This window comes from Agelaius phoeniceus, chromosome 6, assembly GCF_051311805.1.
Source record: "Agelaius phoeniceus isolate bAgePho1 chromosome 6, bAgePho1.hap1, whole genome shotgun sequence".
Taxonomy (NCBI): Eukaryota; Metazoa; Chordata; class Aves; order Passeriformes; family Icteridae; genus Agelaius; species Agelaius phoeniceus.
In genome coordinates this window covers 9,832,295-9,855,567 of record NC_135270.1, presented here as the reverse complement: position 1 = coordinate 9,855,567, position 23,273 = coordinate 9,832,295, and the positions used below count along the sequence as shown (strand labels likewise).

Here is a 23,273-nt window from a genome sequence, read left to right as displayed (position 1 = left end):
GACAATCGCTTGCCAGAAAATGAAGATAGCCTAGGTAGAGTAGCTATAAGAATGTAAACATAGAAACAAAATAATCCTTAGAGCATAGAAGTAGGTGTGGTTGATCTAAGTGTGCTTTAACCAATAATGAGCTCAACTTTTGCAATATGTATAAGCTTCATTAACACCAATATAAACATGTGTGAGCTATCAATAAACTTTGGGATTTGCTGTTTACGCATATTGTGTGCTGCAATTCTTCCGCTGTTCACGACAGAACAGTTCCAAGCAAAAGGAAAGCAACAGTCCAGGGAACTTCTCAGCCTCAGCTAGTTCAAAAAATACCAAAAGCAAAGGAGAGCTGTGTGTTGCATGTCTGTGCTGCAGACAGCACGGTCTGGGAGCAGGAATGGGGAGGAGTGAGCGCAGCTTCTGAAAAGAAACTGCTGCATCTGCTCTCCCCCTCTTTGCTCAAGAACCAGTCTGAAATGGGCAAAACCTATTTCTGGGCTAAACAGGTGAATGGGGACACAATTCAGCTCATAAAGTCACCCCAGGACAAGTTGGAAGGAACAGGAGAGATCATCTCATTCCATCTCTCCTTCTTCCATGGGCAGGGACAACCAGGAAAACTTTTGCTTTAAAGTCTCGCTCTTTTGAAAGGGAGCTCAGGTAGGGAGTGGCCTGTGTGACACTGGAGACAAGGAAGGTGCTGGGAAGCAGAAAAAGTGCATGGAAGTATAATGGTCCTTCTGCACTTGCCTTGGGAGAAACGCCCTGGCTGAGTCGTTCTTCCATGGACAAGAGATTCCACCATGGAAAGTCTTTCCAATGGACAGGAGAAGGGAGTCAGGGAGAGAAAAACCCTCTTAGATATCAAAGTCTCTTCTGTTAATTATTAACAACTCTGTTAATAAATGCTCCTTTGCTGTTAAACCTCAAGTGTGCCTCCAAAGCCTGACTCCACACATGGTTTTCACTTTCACTTCCCTTTCCAGAAGCAGTGGCACGTTGGTTTCCCCTGGATTTAAGGCAGTGGGCAAAGGAGGGACAACTTCTCCCTGAGCAAGAGCTGTGGCTGCTGCCCAGGTCTCTCCCAGGAGGAATCAGGAGCTCTTGGCAGTGCCAACATCATCCCAGCCATTGCAGGCACGTGCCTTAGGAAGGGCTCTGGTATGAGACAGGTAGCTGCCCTGCTCCCAGAGCAGCCAGAGGCTTTGGAATGGGATAAAAGAAGGAAATGAGCCATTTTGGACACTGTTCACCAGGGTCAGACTCTGCAGGGAAGCCCGGATATTGTTTATTCAACAAATTCGGAGGGTGGGAACTCCCACAGTGGAAAGAAACAAAAACCGTGAATCCAAATCTGATTGAGGAGTGGTTCCAGAATGACAGAGATGAGGGCAGGCTGGACTGTGGCTGAAGCTGCTGTGCAGAGTGGCTGTGCAGCTCCTCCTGAGGGTGGCCAGGCTCAGGCTGGAGGTGCTCAAGGGCTTCCCTGGACACTGATGCTGGGGAACCAGAGGATGGATGGCCCCATTCTGCAGAAGAGCAGCACAACCCCCTAATTTCTGTGCAATTAAATGGCCCAAGCATCAGCTGATGGGAATTTCCATATTCCATGTACATTCTGGATACAGGCACAAAGGATCAGTGGAGTTCCCTATCGACCCTGCACTTTACTCAGAAGGATTTAGTTCTGGAATTCAAGAATGTGACAAATTCCCAGGGAAAGGATAAGGGAATGTTGCTGTCCCTCCCCAGCTCTGCAGCCCTACCTGGTGTCCCTTCCCATCAGCTGGGAATGCAGGGCTGTCTCTGCGGGACAGAAGGGGAAGGATGGTCCCTGTGATCCCAACCCCTCTCCTGCCATCCAGAGGCACCAGCCCTGCAGGGATTTGGGAAATCACTGCCACCCTGTGCTGGGTGTGTCCCCAGGGATGAAGGTGTCCCAATCTCTGCAGGCAAGAGCTCCCTGAAAACACCATGGAACTCATCTGCTGAGGCAAAGGAGAGGGAGTTCATTCCCTGGGGCCGAGGCCATGAGGGTGATTCCATGGGGAATAGAGCTGGGGAACAGCACTGAGCCCAGCTGCACTGCTTGGAGCCATGTGGATCCAGGAGGGAGGAGGAAAGCCATGCTGCAATGTGCTCCCTGCAGAGAATCCCACAAAAGTCACCCAAGGCAATGCCACTGCTCCCTTGTTCTGCAGGAATACAGCACCACAGGGAGGGTGATCCTGTGGATATTGATTAATCAAGAGGCTCAAGGACTGTCCCTCAGCCACTCTCCTGGGGTCCTTCATCAGAGCAGTGGAAGGGATCAGCAGGCTCAGACCACTGTGTACATGGCAGGATCATTTCTGTGGGCTGTTTTTTCTTTTCGCTGCTGAAACACCCTCTGGAGGGAGAGTCAGGGGGACCCCAAGAGCAGGGCCTCCAGCACCTCCCCAGAAGGAAGTAGATGAAGGGTTTGATGCTGTTGTGGATGCAGGCGAGCAGGAAAAAAACCTGGGAGTGCACAGCCATGTAACCGAGCTGCTGCAGGAAATTCCAGATGGTGAAGAGGAACATGAAGAGCACAATGAGGAAGGTAACGATGTCGCGCCCCTTGAGTTGCTGCTGCTGGGAGCCCCCCTTGGCCTTAATGAAATCGACTGTGCTGGAAATGAGCATGGGTGCAGCCATGAGGAGCAGGATGGTGTTCATGGAGATGAGAGCTGCCCTGCAGTGCTCCTGCCGGTGTGATGGGCACAGGAATGTCACCGTGGGAATGAGAGTGAAGAGAGCAAAGAAGGCCCAGTATTGGACACTTTCCACCACCCTCAACAGGCGCAGAGGAATCTTCTGGTGGCAGCAGAGCTTGCAGAGCCTGTTCACAGGGCTGCTGGGCATCAGCCGGTACAGCCCCCAGTAGCAGGAGACCACTGAGAGCTGGAAAAGGCAACGCAGGTACAGCAGGAGCACAATAGGAGAGCAGAACATGTCGTCCACCAGGAAGAGGAGGGCAGAGGGGAGTGCAAAAGGAGGAAGAAGAAGTCCATGACAACCAGGTTAAAGATGCCAGAGTTATGGACTTTGAGGTTGAGGAGGCCGATGACAGCCCCGTTCCCAGCCAGCCCACAGAGGCAGATGAGCAGGGTCACACTGTGTAAGGCCATGGTGGTGACATCTGTCTCACACAGATGATCTCCTTCAGTGGGTGAGGCAGGAGATGGGGACTCGGTGCTCACCTCCATGGATGGACGCTGGGCAGGCAGTGGGATGTGGCCCCTGGCTGTGGTCAGAGTGGATGGGCAGTCAGTGCTTGGAGAATCCAGGGATGGACCATGTGGCTCCTCAGCAGCTCCTGCAGTGGGAAGGATTCAGTGGGGAGGAGTGAGATGTGCAGGGGAGGAGGGCGGTGGAAATGGTGGGGTGGGAGAGGAAGATGCGAGGGTTGGGCTGTTCAGGCACAGGGCAGAGGAGGGGGGAGCTGGGCAGGGCCCTGGGGTCACCGGGAGAGAGTGGCAGGAACAGAGCAGCTGCTGCAGGAGAGGAAGGTGGGGTAGTGTGAAATACAAAGCTGTGTTTCGCGTCAGGTACAAACAGGCGACGTGTGTATTTGTGAGTGTGAAATGTATGGACACCGACAATGGGAGAGCTGTGAATTCTAATAATAACTGAGGAAAATAAAGCATGGAAAAAGGCCTTTGAACCTATCTTTTGTTTGCAATTAACCCTGGTTTATTTAGGAGCATTGGAATTAAAGCGTTAAGGATGTTGCTTTTTGCTTGTAGTTAATCCATAAAGAGCTCTGCAATAATAACATTTTGAAGTATAATTTTAGAATATTACTTGTATTCTTGAAACTATAGCTTTGGAATATATATAAAGGAAATATGCTTATCTCACGCCTTGTTGAAGCAGAGAAAAACAGTTTGAGAAAGGAAGATGTACATCACCTCAAGGATTTATGGTTTCGACCAAGGGAAGCTGGACATCACTGTTATGAGATTTATAGTCTCTGCAATTAAAAGGTGGACCCACATCTGGGGAGCTGGACTCCACCAGATGGGATTCGTCTTTTGAGATACATCCTGAGAAACTAAGATCACAATAGTGTATAGAAATGTGATGTAATAATTTGAAATAAAAATTGCTGATGAGTAAAAAATTGGAAATAGAAACTGCTGAAAAAGCTGATGAGTACCCCTATAAATACCTGTAACCCTCAACTAACAGTGTGCAGTTGGAGGGAAAACTTCCCCCATTGTACCCAGCGCTGTATTGCTCATATTTTACCATATAAAATAATAAATTGATTGCTGCTTGAATATTGGCCTAGTCAAGCTTCTTATTCATAACATTTAGGAGGAAGGCAAACATTCCACTGACCTGTTCCCTGTGGGGCAGCAGCAGGCAAAGGGCTCTGTGCAGATCAGCGGCGCTTCCTGGTACCTCTTGCTCCTTTGGGATCCATGTGCTAAAGCGGCTCCTGGCAGGTCAGGGACATGAAGGAGAAAGTGCCCAGGTCACCAGGAGCTCCTCACTCCTGTCCTGCTGGCTCCTCTCCGTGCCCTGTCCTGGTGTTGCTTCCCAGGGCTCAGTGCAGTCAGAGGACAGTCAGAAATGGTTTTACAATTTTAGCTTCCTCAGAGTTCCACAGCCCCGGGGTTGTTGATCTTGATTTTTTTCCCCTTCAAATTCAGTGATCTTCATCTCTGTTGCGAGAAATGACACCTCACGTCTTAAAATTTTAAAAAGTTTATTAAACTACAAAAAGGACAAATAAGATCCAGAGGCACGGCCAGACACAACCAGCTCACAGCAGTAACAAGCGTTATATACCCTTGGTAATCCACCCCCCACATTCAGACACATCCCGCTTTTACAGCACAGCTCCTCCTCCGTCCCGCCTTCCGGAGCTTGTGCAGCGCTCCGGGCTGCGACTGCCCACCATGGTCAGAGATCAGCGTTACAACTCTCAGCATGAACACGGTACTCACGTTAGAAAAACTCCAAAGCTTAACAGAGCTTCTTTGAACATTATAACACATATAATATTCACTCAACGTTTGTGAGGGTAAATCACTATAGCACCTGTTTATAGCATTTCTGAATGGCTCCACAATTCCCCCTAAATAGAAACACTCCTTCCCAGGAGAGTGTCCCATTCTTCAACTGCATTCCCAGACAGGTTTCTACTACACCTCCTTTCTCTTCCCTGAGGGGTCACTGTCGCTCCAGCAGCAGAGGGATGCTGGTGGTGCTGGTGGCACTGGAATGCTGCTGGCAGTGCCGGCAGTGCTGGTGAGGCAGCCGGGTGCTTCTCAGAAGTAACTCCTATTCTGGAGAGAGCTCCTGGATCATTTCCAAAACGTGGCCTGGGCCCAAGGAAACACAGCTGAGCTGCTTCCTATCCTACCCTGTCCCTATCTCATCCTCATCCCTGCTCCCCATCCCCATCCCCATCCCCACCCTGCTCTCCATCCTCACCCCATCCTATCACATCCCACAGCTTTCCCAGACAGAGCCCTTCCCCTACTCCCATCAAGACCTGTCAGGCTCTGTAGTCCCCAGGTGGGGAGATTTGGGATTGCCGGCTTCCAGACCTCCTCCAGCCCCCTCTGATGCTCTGCTGATCCCTCTGAAACCGCCTACAACACCCCAGACCATCCCTGGGACCCTCTTTTCACCCCCAACAGCCCCGATGCTGCCCCACTGCACCTGGGACCCCGGCAGTGTCCCTGCTCATCCTGGCCAGAGGGTTCTAGGGCCCAGGAGGAAGGAGGAAAGGCCAGCTCCAATGTGCTCCTCAGGAGAACACAGGATGATAAACGTGGCTGGAACCAGTGCAGGAACAGATTTGGAGGCCTGCAGTGGTTTTGGGGCAAGTTCTGTAACAAGAAGCAGCACTGCATGGCCAAAGGAAAAGTTGAAGGCAAGGTCATCTTTAATATGTCAGCACTCAGTGAATGCAACCACCAGAGACCCCTCTGAATGATCCTCCAGGATCAGAAAAGGAGTTGGAGAAGGAGGTGGATGCATGGAAATGAGTCCTAGGAAAGTGATGTTTATGTATTAGATAAGAAAGACACTTTAATGTGTATGGTTATGAGGATGTTAAGGATGAAAAATGTGATGGTTGGCTCTCACAATAAAGGACAGATATTTTGTGTATGTTAAGAAAAGTTTTGTGGATGTGTAGTGATGTTACTGTAATACATCCTCCCATGGACCTCTTTCCCTTCCCCCTGGCAATAGCCCTGGGAGTCAGGGCATTTGGGGAGGGCTGGCTTGTTACCAGGAGGGCTGGAATAACAACACCTGACCTCCAGTCAAGATCTTCACCAACGGACAGCAGAGAAAGGGTTGACTGACAAAACTTTGAGAGAGACTAGGGGTATAAAAGGCAGGGTGTCCATTTTTTAGATGACATGTGGCTGCTAGGTATGGAGACTCCCAGCACTATAATTTTGCTTTATTCAGTCCTTTGTTTTTTGTATCTACAAGCAGGACAAGGAGAGATCCTTCTGTGTGTGCTGAGCAGATCAATAATTCCTGCATCCTACTGCTTGCCATTGTGTTAGAAATTTATTCCAGCTGATTTTGGTGTCACTCCCAATTCCCATCTCTACTCCTCTCCTCTCCCCATCCCATCCCATCCCATCCCATCCCATCCCATCCCATCCCATCCCATCCCATCCCATCCCATCCCATCCCATCCCATTCCATCCCATCCCATCCCATCCCATCCCACCCCATCCCATCCCATGGCCACTCCCAGCCTTCAAGTGCTGCCCATGAGGCTCTGCTGCCCTCCAATTGGGTCATTTGGGATCAGCCGGATCCAGATCCTTCCCAATATCCTCCAACCCTTCATGGACTCATCTGATAACCTCCAGACCCTGCCCAGGGCTGACTGTTCCCCTATGACAGCCCCGCTCCTGCCCTGCTCCACCCAGGACCATGGGCAATGTCTCTGCTTCCCACAGCCACTCCAGCTTTTGTACATAAAAATTCACAATTTAGCAAAGAAAGGACATGAACAGCATTTAGCTGGAATGGTATCTCAGGCCTGTTCCTTGCTTCCAGGCCTGCCCCAGTCAGGTGTCTCAGGCACTAAGAGAGCTGAGAGAGCAGCATTTCTGGCACATTTGCCAGAGCAGATGCAGACGTGTGTGCACAGAGCCAGGCAGGCAGGCAGAGTCAGTGCAAGGTCCCTGTGAGCAATTGCCCTGGCAGGCAGTGAAATGCTCCCTGCGGATCCCTTTGCATCTCCTGCCTGTGCCAAGGGCTGGGCCTGGAGCCCTGGGGGGCTGGGCCCAGGAGCCGTGGGCGTTCGGGGATCAGCCGAGGGCAGCAGACGGGAGAGATCCCAGCTGGGAGAGGCCCCGGTGCCAGGGAGCTCCTGCTCAGCGCTGCTGGGCCCGGGAGAGCTCCAAGGGTCTCCTTTGGGGCCGCTGCTCCCAGGGCCCTGAGGGATGGGCGTCACTGCCAGCAATGCTTCACCCTGGCCACGCTTGGGGCCGGCAGCTTCCTGTGACAGTGGCAGAGCAGGGATGCTGTGGCATCCAGGGCACTCCAGTAATTTCCAAGGCTGTTGATAAAAGCCCAGGAGGTCGTTGGACAGCAGCAGCTCCTGGGAGCAGAGGGTGTTTCTGATCAGCAACACAGGAGCTGAGCCCAGGGGCTGCTCCTCCAGGCTGAGGCCCAATGAGACTTTCTGAGATCCCTGTGCAGCCTGGTTTTAGGAAAATTAACCCACAAACATTAGAGGTTTGTGTCCAAAAAGAGGCTCAGGAGTCCTTTGACTATATTTGAATAAAAAGAGAGGCCATGGGGCATTCCCCTGAGATCTCTCAAAATTTTGAAGGACACAGTCTCCCTTTTTATCCTAATTTCCCGGCCACATTTCCCTTCTCTCTTTCCCCACTGGCTTCGGTACTTGAGAGGAACAGAATGCCCCTTACACCTGATACTGTCGATTTCCTTCTAATATACAACCCTCCCTTTTAATTTTAAATTCTTACAGAATTTAGAGGTTTTTCTTCCCCATTGTTTCTTTCATCTTTCAATGTCTAATTTCATTTATCAGCAAACCCAAAGTTTATTTGAAAATGGAAATATCTTTTTCCATTCATCAAACAGTGGAATCCTTCCCATTGTTTCTTTTATCTCCCAGTGCTTGTATCTACCAGCAGACCCACAGCTTGTTTGTAAAGACAAATCCTGTATTCCTGTCACTGGAAAGGGGGTGGGTGATGCACCAGCAGAGGGAGGGTGACATGTTAGATATTTATTCATCAGGTGAATTAAGGAGTCCCTCAGCCAGAGTCCCAGAGTCCCTCAGCAGTGCAGCGGGAAGATTCAAAAGGCTCAGAGCACTGTGTCCTTGGCAGGATCATGGCTGTGGGCTGTTTTTTCTTCTGTGTCCTCAAAGACCCTCTGGAGGGAGAGCCGGAGGGACCCCACTGAGCAGGGCCTCCAGCACCTCCCCAGCAGGAAGTAGATGAAGGGTTTGATGCTGCTGTGGATGCAGGCGAGCAGGAAAACAACCTGGGAGGGCACAACAATGTAGTCAAGGTACTGCAGTAAGTTCCAGAGGCTGAGGGGCAGAGTGAAGAGCACAATGAGGCAGATAACAATGTCAAGCCTCCTGGGTTGTGGTTTCTGGGAGCCAGGCTTGAGCTTAATGAAGAAGATTATGCTGGAAATGAGCACAACGGGAGCACAGAGGAGAAGGTTGAAGGCGTACACGGAGATGAGAGACACCCAGCAGTGCTCAGATAGCTGGACCAAACACAGAGAAATCATGGTGGCAAAGATAGTGATGAGAGTGATGAGCAGGGCAAGCACCACCCATGAGAACTGCTGGGGATGGTGGCAGCAGAGCCAGAGCGGGCAGGGGATGGACCTGCACCTCAGGATGCTGATGCATGTCAGTGTGTACAGACAAAAGGTGTATGACACCAGTGGCACCCTAAAAAGAAACCACACATACTGCAAGGGCAGGATGATAGAGCAGGACACATTCCCCAGCAGGAAGAGCAGAGGGGAGGGCAACAGAATGAGGAGGAAGAGGAAGTCCAGAAGAGTCAGCACGAGGATGTGAAGGATGGTGCTGTTCCTGGATGAACAGCGGGAGCCAAGGAGCCAGAGCACAGCCCCGTTCCCAGCCAGCCCACAGAGGCAGATGAGCAGGGTCACACTGTGTATGGACACGGTGGTGGCATCTGTCTCACAGAGATCGTCTCCTTCAGTGGGTGAGGCAGGAGATGGGGACACGGTGGTCACCTCCATGGATGGACGCTGGGCAGGCAGTGGGATGTGGCCCCTGGCTGTGGTCAGAGTGGATGGGCAGTCAGTGCTTGGAGAATCCAGGGATGGACCATGTGGCTCCTCAGCAGCTGCCTGCAGTGGGAAGGATTCAGTGGGGAGGAGTGAGGTGGGAGGGTTGGCCTGTTTGGCAGGGAATGTGAAAGGAAAGCTCAGGCCAGAGGAGGGGGGAGCTGGGGAGGGCCCTGTGGTCAGCAGGAGAGGGTGGCAGGAACAGAGCAGCTGCTGCAGGAGAGGAAGGTGGGCTAGGGAGGAAGGCAAACATTCCACTGACCTGTTCCCTGTGGGGCAGCAGCAGGCAAAGGGCTCTGTGCAGATCAGCGGCGCTTCCTGGTGCCTCTTGCTCCTTTGGGATCCATGTCCTAAAGCGGCTCCTGGCAGGTCAGGGACATGAAGGAGAAAGTGCCCAGCTCACCAGGAGCTCCTCACTCCTGTCCCACTGGCTCCTCTCTGTGCTCTGTCCTGGTGTTGCTCCTCCAGGCTCAGTGGGGTCATAGGGCAGGTGGAAGTTGTTTTACACCTTTGGGTATACCAGAGCTCCACTCCCTATCAGTTATTTATCTTGAATATTTTTTTTCTTTGCCACAAAGGAATTGGCTTTTGTCAGAAGTCCACATGAAGAATTTTGCAAATGGCTCCTCATTTCCTTCTGAATAGAAACACTCCTTATCTGCAGAATGTCCCATACTCCAACCGCCTTCTTTCTCTCTCTACCATTCCGTGGTTCTCTTCCCTGAGGGGTCACTGTCCCTCCAGCAGCAGAGGGATGCTGGTGGTGCTGGTGGCACTGGAATGCTGCTGGCAGTGCTGGCAGTGCTGGTGAAGCATCTGGGTGCTTGTCAGAAACTGCTCCCATTCTGGGAAGAGCTCCAGAACCACTGCCAAAGCCTCCCCTGTGCCCAAGGAAGCACAAATGAGGCAAGAACTCCCATTTTTTTCATTCCAGTGCAGGCTCACAGCGCCCAAGGGAAGGACAGCACTCAGTTGCTTGCAGCCAGGCTATCAGCATTTGGAGCCCACCCTGATTACTGCCAATGCCCTTGATGATGCAATGAAAGCTATCAGGGACCAGGGTGCTGTGAACCCCCTGCCAGCCCTTCACCAGAGCTGCTCCTGCTCCTCCTCAGTCCTGGGAACACTTGGCCTTTTTTTGTGCTTGTCTGATCCCTGACTGTCCCTTTGCCAGCAGGGACATTTTCCACTATCCCACGTTGCTCCAAACCCCATTCAGCCTGGCCTTGGACACTTCCAGGGATCCAGGGACAGGCACAGCCACTCTGGGCAATGTATGCCAGGGCCTCAGCACCCTCACAGGGAAGAATTTCTTCCCAATATCCAATCTGTCCCCACCCTCTGTCAGTGGGAAGTCATTCCCCCTTGTCCTGTCACTCCATGCCCTTGTCCAAAGTCCCTCTCCAACTCTCCTGGAGCCCCATCAGCTCCTGGATCATGAAGTGTTTGCCCTTGAAAGGATTGGGCTGGTGAGGGGATGTGAGATGCCATGGCTGGGGACACAAACACGGTGTCAGCAGGAAGAGAGGTGACAGTTCTGGTCCCAGGGCCACCACACAGACGGCAGTTTCCAGCAGGAGCATCCCAGATCCCTGAGGCACGTGTCAGCCTGGGTAGGAATCATCTCGGAATTCACTGTAGGCTGCTGGCATCAGGAAAGCTCTTGCATTGAAATCTTTGCTCTTTTGAAAGGAAGCTCAGGGAGGGCGTGGCCAGGGTGACACAGGGACAAGGAAGCTGCTGGGAAGCTGAAAAAGTACATGGAAGTATAATGGTCCTTCTGCACTTGCCTTGGGAGAAATGCCCTGGCTGAGTTGTTCTTCCCTGGACAAGAGATTCCACCATGGAAAGTCTTTCCAATGGGCAGGAAAACAGGAGACAGGGAGAGAAAAACCCTCTTAGATATCAAAGTCTCTTCTGTTAATTATAAACAACTCAGTTAATAAATTCTCCTTAGCTGTTTAACCTCAAGTGTGTCTCCAAAGCCTGACTCCACACATGGTTTTCACTCTCACTTCCCTTTCCAGAAGCAGTGGCACGTTGGTTTCCCCTGGATTTAAGGCAGTGGGAAAAGGAGGGACAACTTCCCCCTGAGCAAGAGCTGTGGCTGCTGCCCAGGTCTCTCCCAGGAGGAATCAGGAGCTCTTGGCAGTGCCCACATCATCCCAGCCATTGCAGGCATGTGCCTTAGGAAGGGCTCTGGTATGAGACAGGTAGCTGCCCTGCTCCCAGAGCAGCCAGAGGCTTTAGAATGGGATAAAAGAAGGGAATGAGCCATTTTGGACACTGTGTGTTTAACAGACACAGGCTCTACAGGGAAGCCTGGATGTTGTTTATTCTACAAATTCTGAGGGTGGGACCTACCACAGTGGAAAGAAACAAAAACCACGAATCCAAATGTGATTGAGGGGTGGTTCCAGAATGACAGAGATGAGGGCAGGCTGGACTGTGGCTGAAGCTGCTGTGCAGAGTGGCTGTGCAGCTCCTCCTGAGGGTGGCCAGGCTCAGGATGGAGGTGCTCAAGGGCTTCCCTGGACACTGATGCTGGGGAGCCAGAGGATGGATGGCCCCATTCTGCAGAAGAGCAGCACAACCCCCTAATTTCTGTGCAATTAAATGGCCCAAGCATCTGCTGATGGGAATTTCCATGTTTAAAGCACTTTTTGGTCAGAGGCACAAGGGTTCAATGGAATCTGCCTTTATTCAGAAGGATTCAATTCTGGAATTGAAGAATGTGACAAATTCCCAGGGAAAGGATAAGGGAATGTTGCTGTCCCTCCCCAGCTCTGCTGCCCTACCTGGTGTCCCTTCCCATCAGCTGGGAATGCAGGGCTGGCTCTGCTGGACAGAAGGGGAAGGATGCTCCCTGTGATCCCAACCCCTCTCCTGCCATCCAGAGGCACCAGCCCTGCAGGGATTTGGGAAATCATTGCCACCCCGTGCTGGGTGTGTCCCCAGGGATGATGGTGTCCCATTCTTTGCAGGCAAGAGCTCCCTGAAAACACCATGGAACTCATCTGCTGAGGCAAAGGAGAGGGAGTTCATTCCCTGGGGCCGAGGCCATGAGGGTGATTCCATGGGGAATAGAGCTGGGGAACAGCACTGAGCCCAGCTGCACTGCTTGGAGCCATGTGGATCCAGGAGGGAGGAGGAAAGCCATGCTGCAATGTGCTCCCTGCAGAGCATCCCACAAAAATCACCCAAGGCAAAGCCCGTGCTCCTTTGTCCTGCAGGAATACAGCACCATGGGGATGGTGATCCTGTGGATATTGATAAATCAAGAGGCTCAAGGCCGGCCCCTCAGCCACTTTCCTGGGATCCTTCAGCAGAGCAGTGGATGGGATCAGCCAGCCCAGACCCCCGTGTCCATGGCAGGATCATCGCTGTGGGCAGTGTTTTCTTCTGGCTCCTCAAACACCCTCTGGAGGGAGAGTCGGAGGGACCCCACAGAGCAGGGCCTCCTGCACCTCCCCACAAAGAAGTAGATGAAGGGTTTGATGCTGTGGATGCAAGCGAGCAGGAAAACAACCTGGGAGGGCACAACAATATAACCGAGCTGCTGCAGGAAATTCCATATGGCGACGAGGAAAATGAAGAGCACAATGATGAAGATAACGATGTCGCGCCTCTTGAGTTGCTGCTGCTGGGAGCCCCACTTGGCCTTAATGAAATCGACTGTGCTGGAAATGGCCACGGGTGCAGCCAAGAGAAGCAGGATGATGGTGTTCATGGAGATGAGAGCTGCCCTGCAGTGCTCCTGCTGGTGTGATGGGCACAGGAATGTCACTGTGGGTATGAGAGTGAAGAGAGCAAAGAAGGCCCAGTATTGGACAGTTCCCACCACCCACATCAGGCGCTTGGGAAGCTCCCAGCGGCAGCAGAGCTTGCAGAGCTTGTCCACATACAACACATTGCTGCTGGTAATCAGCTGGTACAGCCCCCAGTACAGGAACACCACTGAGAGCTGGAAGAGGAAACTCAGGTACAGCTCGGGCAGCATAGGAGAACAGGACATGTCCTCCACCAGGAAGAGGAGGGCGGAGGTGACCGCAATGAGAAGGAAGAGGAAGTCAATGACAGCCAGGCGAAAGATGCGATAGTTACGGCTTTTCAGGCTGAGGAGGCCGATGACAGCCCCGTTCCCAGCCAGCCCACAGAGGCAGATGAGCAGGGTCACACTGTGTATGGCCACACTGGTGGCATCTGTCTCACAGAGATCATCTCCTTCAGTGGGTGAGGCAGGAGATGGGGACACGGTGGTCACCTCCATGGATGGACGCTGGGCAGGCAGTGGGATGTGGCCCCTGGCTGTGGTCAGAGTGGATGGGCAGTTAGTGCTTGGAGAATCCAGGGATGGACCATGCGGCTCCTCAACAGCTGCCTGCAGTGGGAAGCATTCAGTGGGGAGGAGTGAGATGTGCAGGGGATGAAGGCAGTAGAAATGGTGGGGTGGGAGAGGGAGGTGGGAGGGTTGGGATGTTCCAGCACAGAGCAGAGGAGGGGGGAGCTGGGGAGGGCCCTGGGGTCAGCGGGAGAGGGTGGCAGGAACAGAGCAGCTGCTGCAGGAGAGGAAGGTGGGGTAGGGAGGAAGGCAAACATTCCACTGACCTGTTCCCTGTGGGGCAGCAGCAGGCAAAGGGCTCTGTGCAGATCAGCGGCGCTTCCTGGTGCCTCTTGCTCCTTTGGGATCCATGTCCTAAAGCGGCTCCTGGCAGGTCAGGGACATGAAGGAGAAAGTGCCCAGCTCACCAGGAGCTCCTCACTCCTGCCCCACTGGCTCCTCTCTGTGCCCTGCCCTCATGTTGCTCCCCAAGGCTCACTGCAGTCACAGGGCAGTCACAAATTGCATCTTGGGCTACATCAGAATGTCGCTTCCTCCAAGACACTTATCTTGGGTTTTTTTGCAACAGAGAAAGTGTTTTTTGTCAAATGGTCCTTGAGGAAATATTCTGCAAATGGTTTATTTCTTCCTGATTAGGAATACTCCTTCTCTGCTAAATCTTCCATATTCTGACTGCCTTCCATCTCCTGACAGGCTTTTACCATTCCTCGTATCTCGTCCCTGAGCAGTCACAGCCATGATAAAATAGAATCATAAAATATCCAGGGTTGGAAGGCAGCCACAAGCACCACGCAATTCAGCTCCTGGCCCTGCACAGGACATCCCAACAATCCCAGCCTGTGCCTGAGACCATTGTCCAAATGTTCCTTGAGCTCTGTCAGGCTGGTGCTGTGTGCAGCAGGGGAACTCCTGCCTGGGGTGGATGCTGGAAGATGTGAGGAATCCTTATGGAATTTCTTGGGTTGGAAGGAACGGTAGAGATCATCTCATTCCATCTCTCCTTCTGCCATGGGCAGGGACAACCAGGAAAACTTTTGGTTTGAAATCATTGCTCTTTTGAAGAGAAGCTCAGGTGGGGAGTGGCCTGGGTAACACTGGAGACAAGGAAGGTGCTGGGAAGTTGGAAAAGTACATTGAGGATCGTGATCTTGCTGCATTTGCTTTGGGAGAAACCCCTTGGCTGAAATGTCATTCCCTGGATAAGAGGTTGCACCATGGAAAGTTCCAACTCTCCATTGGGCAGGAAAACGGGAGACAGGGAGAGAAAAACCCTTTCAGATGTCAAAGTCTCTCTGTTCTCTTAATTATAAACAACTCCTTAGGAGTTAAAAATGCTTATGAGCATTATAAATGTTCCTAAGGTGTTTAACCTCACGTGTGTCTCAAAACCTGACTCACTTCCCATGGTTTTCACTCTCACTTCCCTTTCCAGAAGCAGTGGCACGTTGGTTTCCCCTGGATTTAAGGCAGTGGGCAAAGGAGGGACAACTTCCCCCTGAGCAAGAGCTGTGGCTGCTGCCCAGGTCTCTCCCAGGAGGAATCAGGAGCTCTTGGCAGTGCCAACATCATCCCAGCCATTGCAGGCACGTGCCTTAGGAAGGGCTCTGGTATGAGACAGGTAGCTGCCCTGCTCCCAGAGCAGCCAGAGGCTTTGGAATGGGATCAAAGAAGGAAATGAGCCATTTTGGACACTGTTAAACAGGCACAGGCTCTGCAGGGAAGCCTGGATGTTGTTTATTCTACAAACTCTGGGTTGGATATTACCCCGATGGAGGCAAACAAAAACCATGAATCCAAATCTGATTGAGGGGTGGTTCCAGAATGACAGAGATGAGGGCAGGCTGGACTGTGGCTGAAGCTGCTGTGCAGAGTGGCTGTGCAGCTCCTCCTGAGGGTGGCCAGGCTCAGGCTGGAGGTGCTCAAGGGCTTCCCTGGGCACTGGTGCCGGGGAACCAGAGGATGGATGGCCCCATTCTGCAGAAGAGCAGCACAACCCCCTAATTTCTGTGCAATTAAATGGTCCAAGCATCTGGTGATGGGAAATTCCATATTCCATGTAATTTCTGGTACAGGCACAGGAATTCAGTGGAGTTCCCTATCGACCCTGCAATTTACTCAGAAGGATTCAATTCTGGAATTGAAGAATGTGACAAATTCCCAGGGAAAGGATAAGGGAATGTTGCTGTCCCTCCCCAGCTCTGCAGCCCTACCTGGTGTCCCTTCCCATCAGCTGGGAATGCAGGGCTGGCTCTGCTGGACAGAAGGGGAAGGATGCTCCCTGTGATCCCAACCCCTCTCCTGCCATCCAGAGGCACCAGCCCTGCAGGGATTTGGGAAATCACTGCCATCCTGTGCTGGGTGTGTCCCCAGGGATGAAGGTGTCCCATTCTTTGCAGGCAAGAGCTCCCTGAAAACACCATGGAACTCATCTGCTGAGGCAAAGGAGAGGGAGTTCATTCCCTGGGGCCAAGGCCATGAGGGTGATTCCATGGGGATTAGAGCTGGGGAACAGCACTGAGCCCAGCTGCACTGCTTGGAGCCATGTGGATCCAGGAGGGAGGAGGAAAGCCATGCTGCAATGTGCTCCCTGCAGAGCATCCCACAAAAATCACCCAAGGCAATGCCTGTGCTCCCTTCTCCTGCAGGAATACAGCACCATGGGGAGGGTGATCCCTGGATATCGATTAATCAAGAGGCTCAAGAACTGCCCCTCAGCCACTTTCCTGGGATCCTTTATCAGAGCAGTGGAAGGGATCAGCAGGCTCAGACCACTGTGTACATGGCAGGATCATTTCTGTGGGCTATTTTTTCTTTTGGCTCCTCAAACACCCTCTGGAGGGAGAGTCGGAGGGACCCCATGGAGCAGGGCCTCCAGCACCTCCCCACCAAGAAGTAGATGAAGGGTTTGATGCTGCTGTGGATGCAGGCGAGCAGGAAAACCACCTGGGAGGGCACAGCCATGTAACCGAGCTGCTGCAGGAAATACCAGATGGTGAAGAGGAACATGAAGAATAAAATGATGAAGGTAACGATGTCGCGCCGCTTGGGCTGCTGCTGCTGGGAGCCCCACTTGGCCTTAATGAAATCGACTGTGCTGGAAATGAGCATGGGTGCAGCCAAGAGGAGCAGGATGATGGTGTTCATGGAGATGAGAGCTGCCCTGCAGTGCTCCTGCCGCTGTGATGGGCACAGGAATGTCACCGTGGGAATGACAGTGAAGAGAGCAAAGACGGTCCAGTATTGGACACTGATCACCACCCACACCAGGCGCTCAGGAAGCTCCCAGCAGCAGCAGAACTTGCAGAGCTTGTCCATGTACCACACATTGCTGCCGGCTATTAGCCAGAACAGCCCCCAGTACAGGGACACCACTGACAGCTGGAAGAGGAAACTCAGGTACAGCACGGGCAGGATAGGAGAGCAGGACACGTCCTCCACCAGGATGAGGAGGGCGGAGGGGACCGCAAAGAGGAGGAAGAGGAAGTCAATGACAGCCAGCTTAAAGATGCGATAGTTACAGATTTTCAGGTTGAGGAGGCCGATGGCAGCCCCATTCCCAGCCAGCCCAGAGAGGCAGATGAGCAGGGTCACACTGTGTATGGCCATGGTGGTGGCATCTGTCTCACAGAGATGATCTCCTTCAGTGGGTGAGGCAGGAGATGGGGACACGGTGCTCACCTCCATCGATGGACGCTGGGCAGGCAGTGGGATGTGGCCCCTGGCTGTGGTCAGAGTGGATGGGCAGTCAGTGCTTGGAGAATCCAGGGATGGACCATGTGGCTCCTCAGCAGCTGCCTGCAGTGGGAAGGATTCAGTGGGGAGGGGTGAGATGTGCAGGGGAGGAGGGCGGTGGAAATGGTGGGGTGGGAGAGGGAGGTGGAAGAGTTGGTCTGGTTAGAAAGAGGCTGATAAATAACATAGAGAATAAACATTTCAGTTCTTCTGAAGTTGTTCAAAAGTAAAGTGGCCAAAATTTAGAACGATGTGTTATAGATGGATAATGAGATAATTGGCGCTCACAGTTAAGGGATCAATACCGTGTGAATATTAAGAGAAGCTAGATTGATATACAATTATGTTATTGTAGTCTGTTGTTTAGAAGTTTAGAACTATGTTCACCCCATAGTCCCCTTCTCTCCCCTCTGTACTCTTTCCATCAGAGAGCCTGAGTCATCTAGGACAGGTAGAAAGATGGGGTGTACAGAAGCTTGTTGCTGGGGGGGGAAGAGGTGCAGCATGAGAACAGCTGACCCTCGAGTCAAGTTGCAAGAAAGCAGGCTCCAGCTATAAACACAAAGAAGGGCTGACTGACAGACTTTGGGAGGGGCCAGGTTTAGCTGATGCAACCCCCAGGCTATCAGAGGTGAAGCATCCATCTTGAAGATCAGCCAGCCACGTGGTGGGCAACCATGAGGAAGCTCCCAGGCCTGCTTCTGATTATTCAGTCCTTTTGTTGCACTTTTTGTTAAGGTTTAATGAGCCTTTAAAATTTAAAAAAGTGGGCGGTTGTTTCTCACAGGATGTAAGGGCTGTCACACAGGATGACAAACATGGCAGGAACCAGTGCAGAAACAGATAAGGAGGCCTGCAGTGGTTTTGGGGCAAATTCTGGAACAGGAGGCAACAGTGCATGGCCAGATGAAAAGTTCAAGGCAAGAGCACCTTTAATATGGCAGCATTCATTGAATATGACCACCAGAGAGACCCCTCTGAATAAACCTCCAGGATCATAAAGGGACTTCCAGGGGGAGGTGGATGCATGGAAATGAGTTCTAGGAAAATGGTGTTTATGTATTAGAAAAGAAAAACTTTTCAATGCCTACATGTGGTTCTAATGGATCAATACCCTGTTGTAAAGTCTCACCATACACACAATACAAGGAGAGATCCCTCTGTGTCCTGTGCAGGTCAAGAATTCCTGCTTCCTCATGCTCTGCATTGTGTTAGAAAGTTTGTTGTGGCCCATTTCAGTATTAGGACACAGACGGGATGCACAGGAGAAGAGAGAGGAGCTGGGGAGGGCCCTGGGGTCAGCGGGAGAGGGTGGCAGGAACAGAGCAGCTGCTGCAGGAGAGGAAGGTGGGGTAGGGAGGAAGGCCAACATTCCACTGACCTGTTCCCTGTGGGGCAGCAGCAGGCAAAGGGCTCTGTGCAGATCAGCGGCGCTTCCTGGTACCTCTTGCTCCTTTGGGATCCATGTCCTAAAGCGGCTCCGGGCAGGTCAGGGACATGAAGGAGAAAGTGCCCAGGTCACCAGGAGCTCCCCATTCCCGTCCTGCTGGCTCCTCTCTGTGCCCTGTCTTGGTGTTGTTTTGCAAGGCTTGGTGGGAGGGTCAGAAATTTAATCTTTGGCTACGTCAGAATTTCACTTCCTGTGAGTTTTTTTGTCTTGACCTTTTTTTTCCTGCCATAGCGGAAGTAGCCCGACATGCAGATTTCTTTGAATGAATTTTCCTCCTGATTAGACACTCTTTTCCAAATGGGACATTCTCCAAATGCTTCCCCTCTCTCTGCAGGTTTCTACCATTCCTCATTTATCTACCCTGAGGGGTCACTGTCCCTGCAGCAGCAGAGAGCTGCTGGTGGGGCTGGTGGTGCTGGAATGCTGCTGGCAGTGCTGGAAGTGCTCACAGCACTGTGCAAGCATCTGGGTGCTTCTCAGAAACACCTCCCATTCTGGGTTGATTTTCAGGATCATTGCCAAAACCTTCCCTGGCCCCAAGAAAGCAAACTGAGCTGAGAATTCCCATTCCTGTCATTGCAATGCAGGCTCACACAGCCCAAGGGAAGGACAGCACTCAGTTGCTTGCAGCCAGGTCAGCAGCACTTAGAGCCCACCCTGATTACTGTCAATCGCCTTGATGATGCAATAAAAGCTCTTAGGAACCACATTTTGGGGTGTTGTGATCCCCTTTCCAGCCCTTCATTAGGACTCATCCTCCTCCTCCTCAGACATGGGAGCCCTTGTGTTTGTTTTTACCTGACCCCATCCCTCTGGGCAACCTGTGCCAGGGCCTCAGCACCCTCACAGGGAAGGATTTCTTCCCAACATCCAATCTGACCCCACCCTATATCAGTGGGAAGCCATTCCCCCTTGTCCTGACACTCCATGCCCTTGTCCAAAGTCCCTCTCCAACTGTCCTGGAGCCCCATCAGCTCCTGGATGATGAAGTGTTTACCCTTGAAAGGATTGGGCTGGTGAGGGGATGTGAGATGCCATAGCTGGGGACACAAACACGGTGTCAGCAGGGAAGAGAGGTGACAGTTCTGGTCCCAGGGCCAGCAGTTTCCAGGAGGAGCATCCCAGATCCCTGAGGCACATGTCAGCCTGGGTGGGAATCATGTCAGCTCAGCTTTCTAGGAATTCCTTGGAATTCACTGTAGGCTACTGTCTGACTGCCAGGGGAGTGTAGAGGACGACTCAGATGAAACCTGCAACTTTCTAAGGATTAAAGCCAAGAGAGCAGCATGGATTTGCCTCTTCTCAGAAGAGATGCCATTGCTGAAATCCCAAATCATCCCTCTGCTGGGTGCCAGTGCTCCAGCTCACACACAGAATTTATGATTGCATGAATCTTCTTGGAAACTGAATGGTGAAGGTCCGGTGCCACTGAAATTGTGGTATACAAGTGGGGAAACCACATTTGAAACAGAAATAGAAGTTTAACAGCACATTTGTTGTGCAGGGTCATAAGGATCTGTGTCAGGGGATGACAGGGGACAAGTTCATGCAGTTCAAAAGACAAGATTTTGGGGTTGAGGTTGCTATAAAATAGAACAGAAGCTGAGATGGAGCCAAAGCGCTTTGGGCACAGGTGTGGTTGCTGGGGCTCTCTGCTGTTGCTCATTTCCCGGGCAGAGTGAAGAGCAGCTGAGGAGCAGAGGCCTGAGGCCGTGGCAGCTCTGAGGCAGCTGCCTGTGTGTGAGAGCCCTGGGGAACACGAGGCAGCACGGAGAGCAGGGGCTGTGGCAGGAGCTGGGACAGAGCCCGCGCCGGGCGCCGCTCGGGCTCACCCCGCGGGCCGCGCTCCCCTTTCCCAAGGGACCATTCCAGGGAAGCTCCTGCAGATCCCGGCCCAGGGACAGCAGCTGGAGGCTGGGAGCTGAGGGCAGTGCGCTGCGGGGAAGTTCTGCAGGCTGCCAGAGGAAACAAGGTCAGACGCTTCTCTTCCACCTTAATCAGGGCCCCCTCATTGGGTGGAACCTGGTGATTGATTTTGGGGGCAGAGCTGAGGTCTGTAGGGAAGTGAAAGCTATAAACAGTGTGGGAAAAGGGAGGGAATATTGAAACGAGTGTCCTGATAAAGGAATCCATCAGCTCAGTGACATCAACTGACACCTGAGAGTCCAGCTCAGATCCATCCCAAAGTCATTTGCTCTCTGATATCTCCATGGGCAATTCCTTCCTTCTCCACTTGTTTTCCTCCTCCAGCTGTGTCCTGTCCACAGCCAGGAAGGAGGTATCTCCCTGGCTTTTGTGCCAGGCAGCCCAGACCAGGCTCCCACATCCTAGTTGCCTTCTGTCCTGTCCCTCAGCCCTGCCTGTGCTGCTCCACATGGAAGCTGTGGCTGGGAAAAGATGGGAAAAGCCACGTTTGGGGGACAGCAGCGTTGCTCTGGTGTCTCTGTGTGTCACCCCTCCAGCTGTGTGAGGGCAGGAGAAGCAGCAGAGGTGTCACCATGAGCACTTTGTCCCCTGGCACGGAGGGAGCCAGCCCTGCCTGCTGGAGCCAGCCCGGTGGGAAGGCATCCAAGGGGAGCTGGAGTGAGGAGAGCCACGGCAACTGGAGCCAGTGTGACCACAGGCAGTGGAGCAAAGTGCCTGTCCCACTGCTGCTGCTGCTGCTGCTGTGCCTGTGTGGAATGGTGGGAATGGGGCTGTGCTCTGGCTCCTCAGCTTCTGCATCCACAGGAACCCCATCACCCCTTATGTGCTCAGCCTGGCCATGGCTGGCTTCACCTTCCTGCTCTCCATCATCATCCCCCTGGGGATCTTTTCTGTCCCAGAGAGCTTCTGCCAGCAGCTGGGCTCGTGGGGTGTGACAGCTGGGCTGAAGGTGCCCATCCTCTTGGCTTTCACTGCCGCTGTCTCCTGTCTGACAGCCCTCAGTGCTGTGACAGCTCTGTTTGTCCTCGCGTGTCCTGCTGGCCCTGCCACTGCTCGCAGTGCTTCCCCATGCTCTGTGTGCCCTGCTCTGGCTGCTCTCCTTCCTGCTCACTGCCCCCCTCCATTGCTGCTCTTTGGTGCCCATGGCCTCGGTCCTGAGCTGCCTCTTCTCAGTGCTCAGCCTGACCTGTTCTGCTCTGGCCCTGATGGCCAGGCTCCTGTGCTGCCCATGGAAACAGCTCCCAGGGAAGCTCTGTGCCCTGCTCCTGCTGCTCCTGTCATGCCCTTCCCCTTCTTCACTGCTGATTTTGGGCACTGGCTCTTGCTGAGGGCGTTTGACTTCTCTGTCTTTGCCGCCAGCACCTCTCTCCTGCTCACCTGTGCCAAGAGCTCTGCCCTCCCTCTGATTCACTTCCTGGCTGGGAGCTGTGCAAAGGAATTCACCTCCTCTGGTAGTGTTGCCTTGCAGAGGGCTTTTGAGGCTTTTGTGCCAGAGCCAGGGCACAGGGACAACACAGTGGAGTCATCATCAAGTGGAATCATCATGAAAGATATTCAGCCTAAAATAGAACCATAAAATATCCAGAGTTGGAAGGGACTCACATGGCCCTGCACAGGACATCCCAAGAATCCCAGCCTGTGCCTGAGAGCATTGTCCAAATGCTCCTTGAGCTCTGCCAGGCTGGTGTTGTGTGCAGCAGGGGCACTCCTGCCTGGGGTGGTAGTGAGTGACACGAGGAATCCTCATGGAATGCTTTGGGTTGTTTCCTGCTTTAGGGAAAATTTGGGAGGAAGCCTCTGAATGGGCTCCCTCTAGTAAACAAATTCAAGCAGCCCCCCCCAACATGTTCGGGCAAAGATTTCCTCAAAGAAAAGTGGAAAAAATTGTTTATTTAACAAGCAAAGTATTCACAAGGATAAAAAATGAAAAGAATATTAAACCATAAAATCCCATGCTATTCTTAAAAGGTGGCAAATTCAGCAAGTCCTTGTTGTGGAGTGTAGTTTGGCTCACTCAGTCTCTTATCAGTCCCCCTGGTGCTGGAAAATGCCGCGTCCCAGGCCCCGCTGGGCCACAGGTGTGAGCTCCCAGTGCTCTTCTGGGTTTTCAGTCCTGGGCAGGTTTGAACAGTTCCAAGCAAAAGGAAAACCACAGTCCAGGGAACTTCTCAGCCTCAGCTAGTTCAAAAAATACCAAAAGCAAAGGAGAGCTGTGTGTTGCATGTCTGTGCTGCAGACAGCACGGTCTGGGAGCAGGAATGGGGAGGAGTGAGCGCAGCTTCTGAAAACAAACTGCTGCACCTGCTCTCCCCCTCTTTGCTCAAGAACCAGTCTGAAATGGGCAAAACCTATTTCTGGGCTAAACAGATGAATGGGGACACAATTCAGCATCATAAAGTCACCTCAGGACAGGTTGGAAGGAACGGTAGAGATCATCTCATTCCATCTCTCCTTCTTCCATGGGTAGAGGCAACCAGGAAAGCTTCTGCTTTGAAGTCTTGCTCTTTTGAA

The 23,273-nt window shown here is 52.5% G+C and overlaps 3 protein-coding genes and 1 pseudogene across 5 annotated transcripts; 1 reads left to right on the top strand and 3 right to left on the bottom strand.

Moving 5' to 3' along the window:
• Positions 1–1,249: 1,249 nt before the first annotated feature.
• On the bottom strand, positions 1,250–5,399 carry LOC143694301 (uncharacterized). The gene is given in 3 exon segments (XM_077179629.1): positions 1,250–3,005; positions 3,008–3,328; positions 4,357–5,399. Coding segments are annotated over 2 exon segments (957 nt in total). The 5' UTR covers positions 3,219–3,328; positions 4,357–5,399; the 3' UTR covers positions 1,250–2,259.
• Positions 5,400–8,046: 2,647 nt separating this feature from the next.
• Positions 8,047–15,219, bottom strand: LOC129122263 (mas-related G-protein coupled receptor member A8-like). Of its 3 annotated transcripts, none has more exons than XM_077179630.1 (3): positions 13,921–15,219; positions 9,575–10,193; positions 8,047–9,375 (listed from the first exon to the last, which is right to left on the bottom strand). In XM_077179630.1, the coding sequence occupies exon 3, from the start codon at positions 9,262–9,264 to the stop codon at positions 8,341–8,343; it is 924 nt and encodes a 307-aa protein (XP_077035745.1). In that variant the 5' UTR covers positions 9,265–9,375; positions 9,575–10,193; positions 13,921–15,219; the 3' UTR covers positions 8,047–8,340. The 3 variants fall into 3 exon arrangements, with proteins under 3 accessions (XP_077035745.1, XP_077035746.1, XP_054491913.2); XM_077179631.1 differs by having other exon boundaries at positions 9,575–9,674; XM_054635938.2 differs by lacking the exons at positions 8,047–9,375; positions 9,575–10,193 and adding an exon at positions 12,033–13,693.
• Positions 15,220–15,348: 129 nt separating this feature from the next.
• LOC129121333 (uncharacterized) lies at positions 15,349–18,869 on the bottom strand. The gene is made up of 2 exons (XM_077179632.1): positions 18,768–18,869; positions 15,349–17,449 (listed from the first exon to the last, which is right to left on the bottom strand). Exon 2 carries the CDS (start codon positions 17,336–17,338, stop codon positions 16,418–16,420), a length of 921 nt encoding a protein of 306 aa, XP_077035747.1. The 5' UTR covers positions 17,339–17,449; positions 18,768–18,869; the 3' UTR covers positions 15,349–16,417.
• Positions 18,870–21,334: 2,465 nt separating this feature from the next.
• LOC129121332 (mas-related G-protein coupled receptor member A-like) lies at positions 21,335–22,338 on the top strand (annotated as a pseudogene).
• The last annotated feature ends 935 nt before the right edge of the window (positions 22,339–23,273 follow it).

Excerpts from the sequence above, each read along its gene's own strand:
- LOC129122263 (XM_054635938.2), bottom strand. The coding sequence starts at position 13,582 with ATGGAGGTGACCACCGTGTCCCCATCTCCTGCCTCACCCACTGAAGGA.
- LOC129121333 (XM_077179632.1), bottom strand. The coding sequence starts at position 17,338 with ATGGAGGTGAGCACCGTGTCCCCATCTCCTGCCTCACCCACTGAAGGA.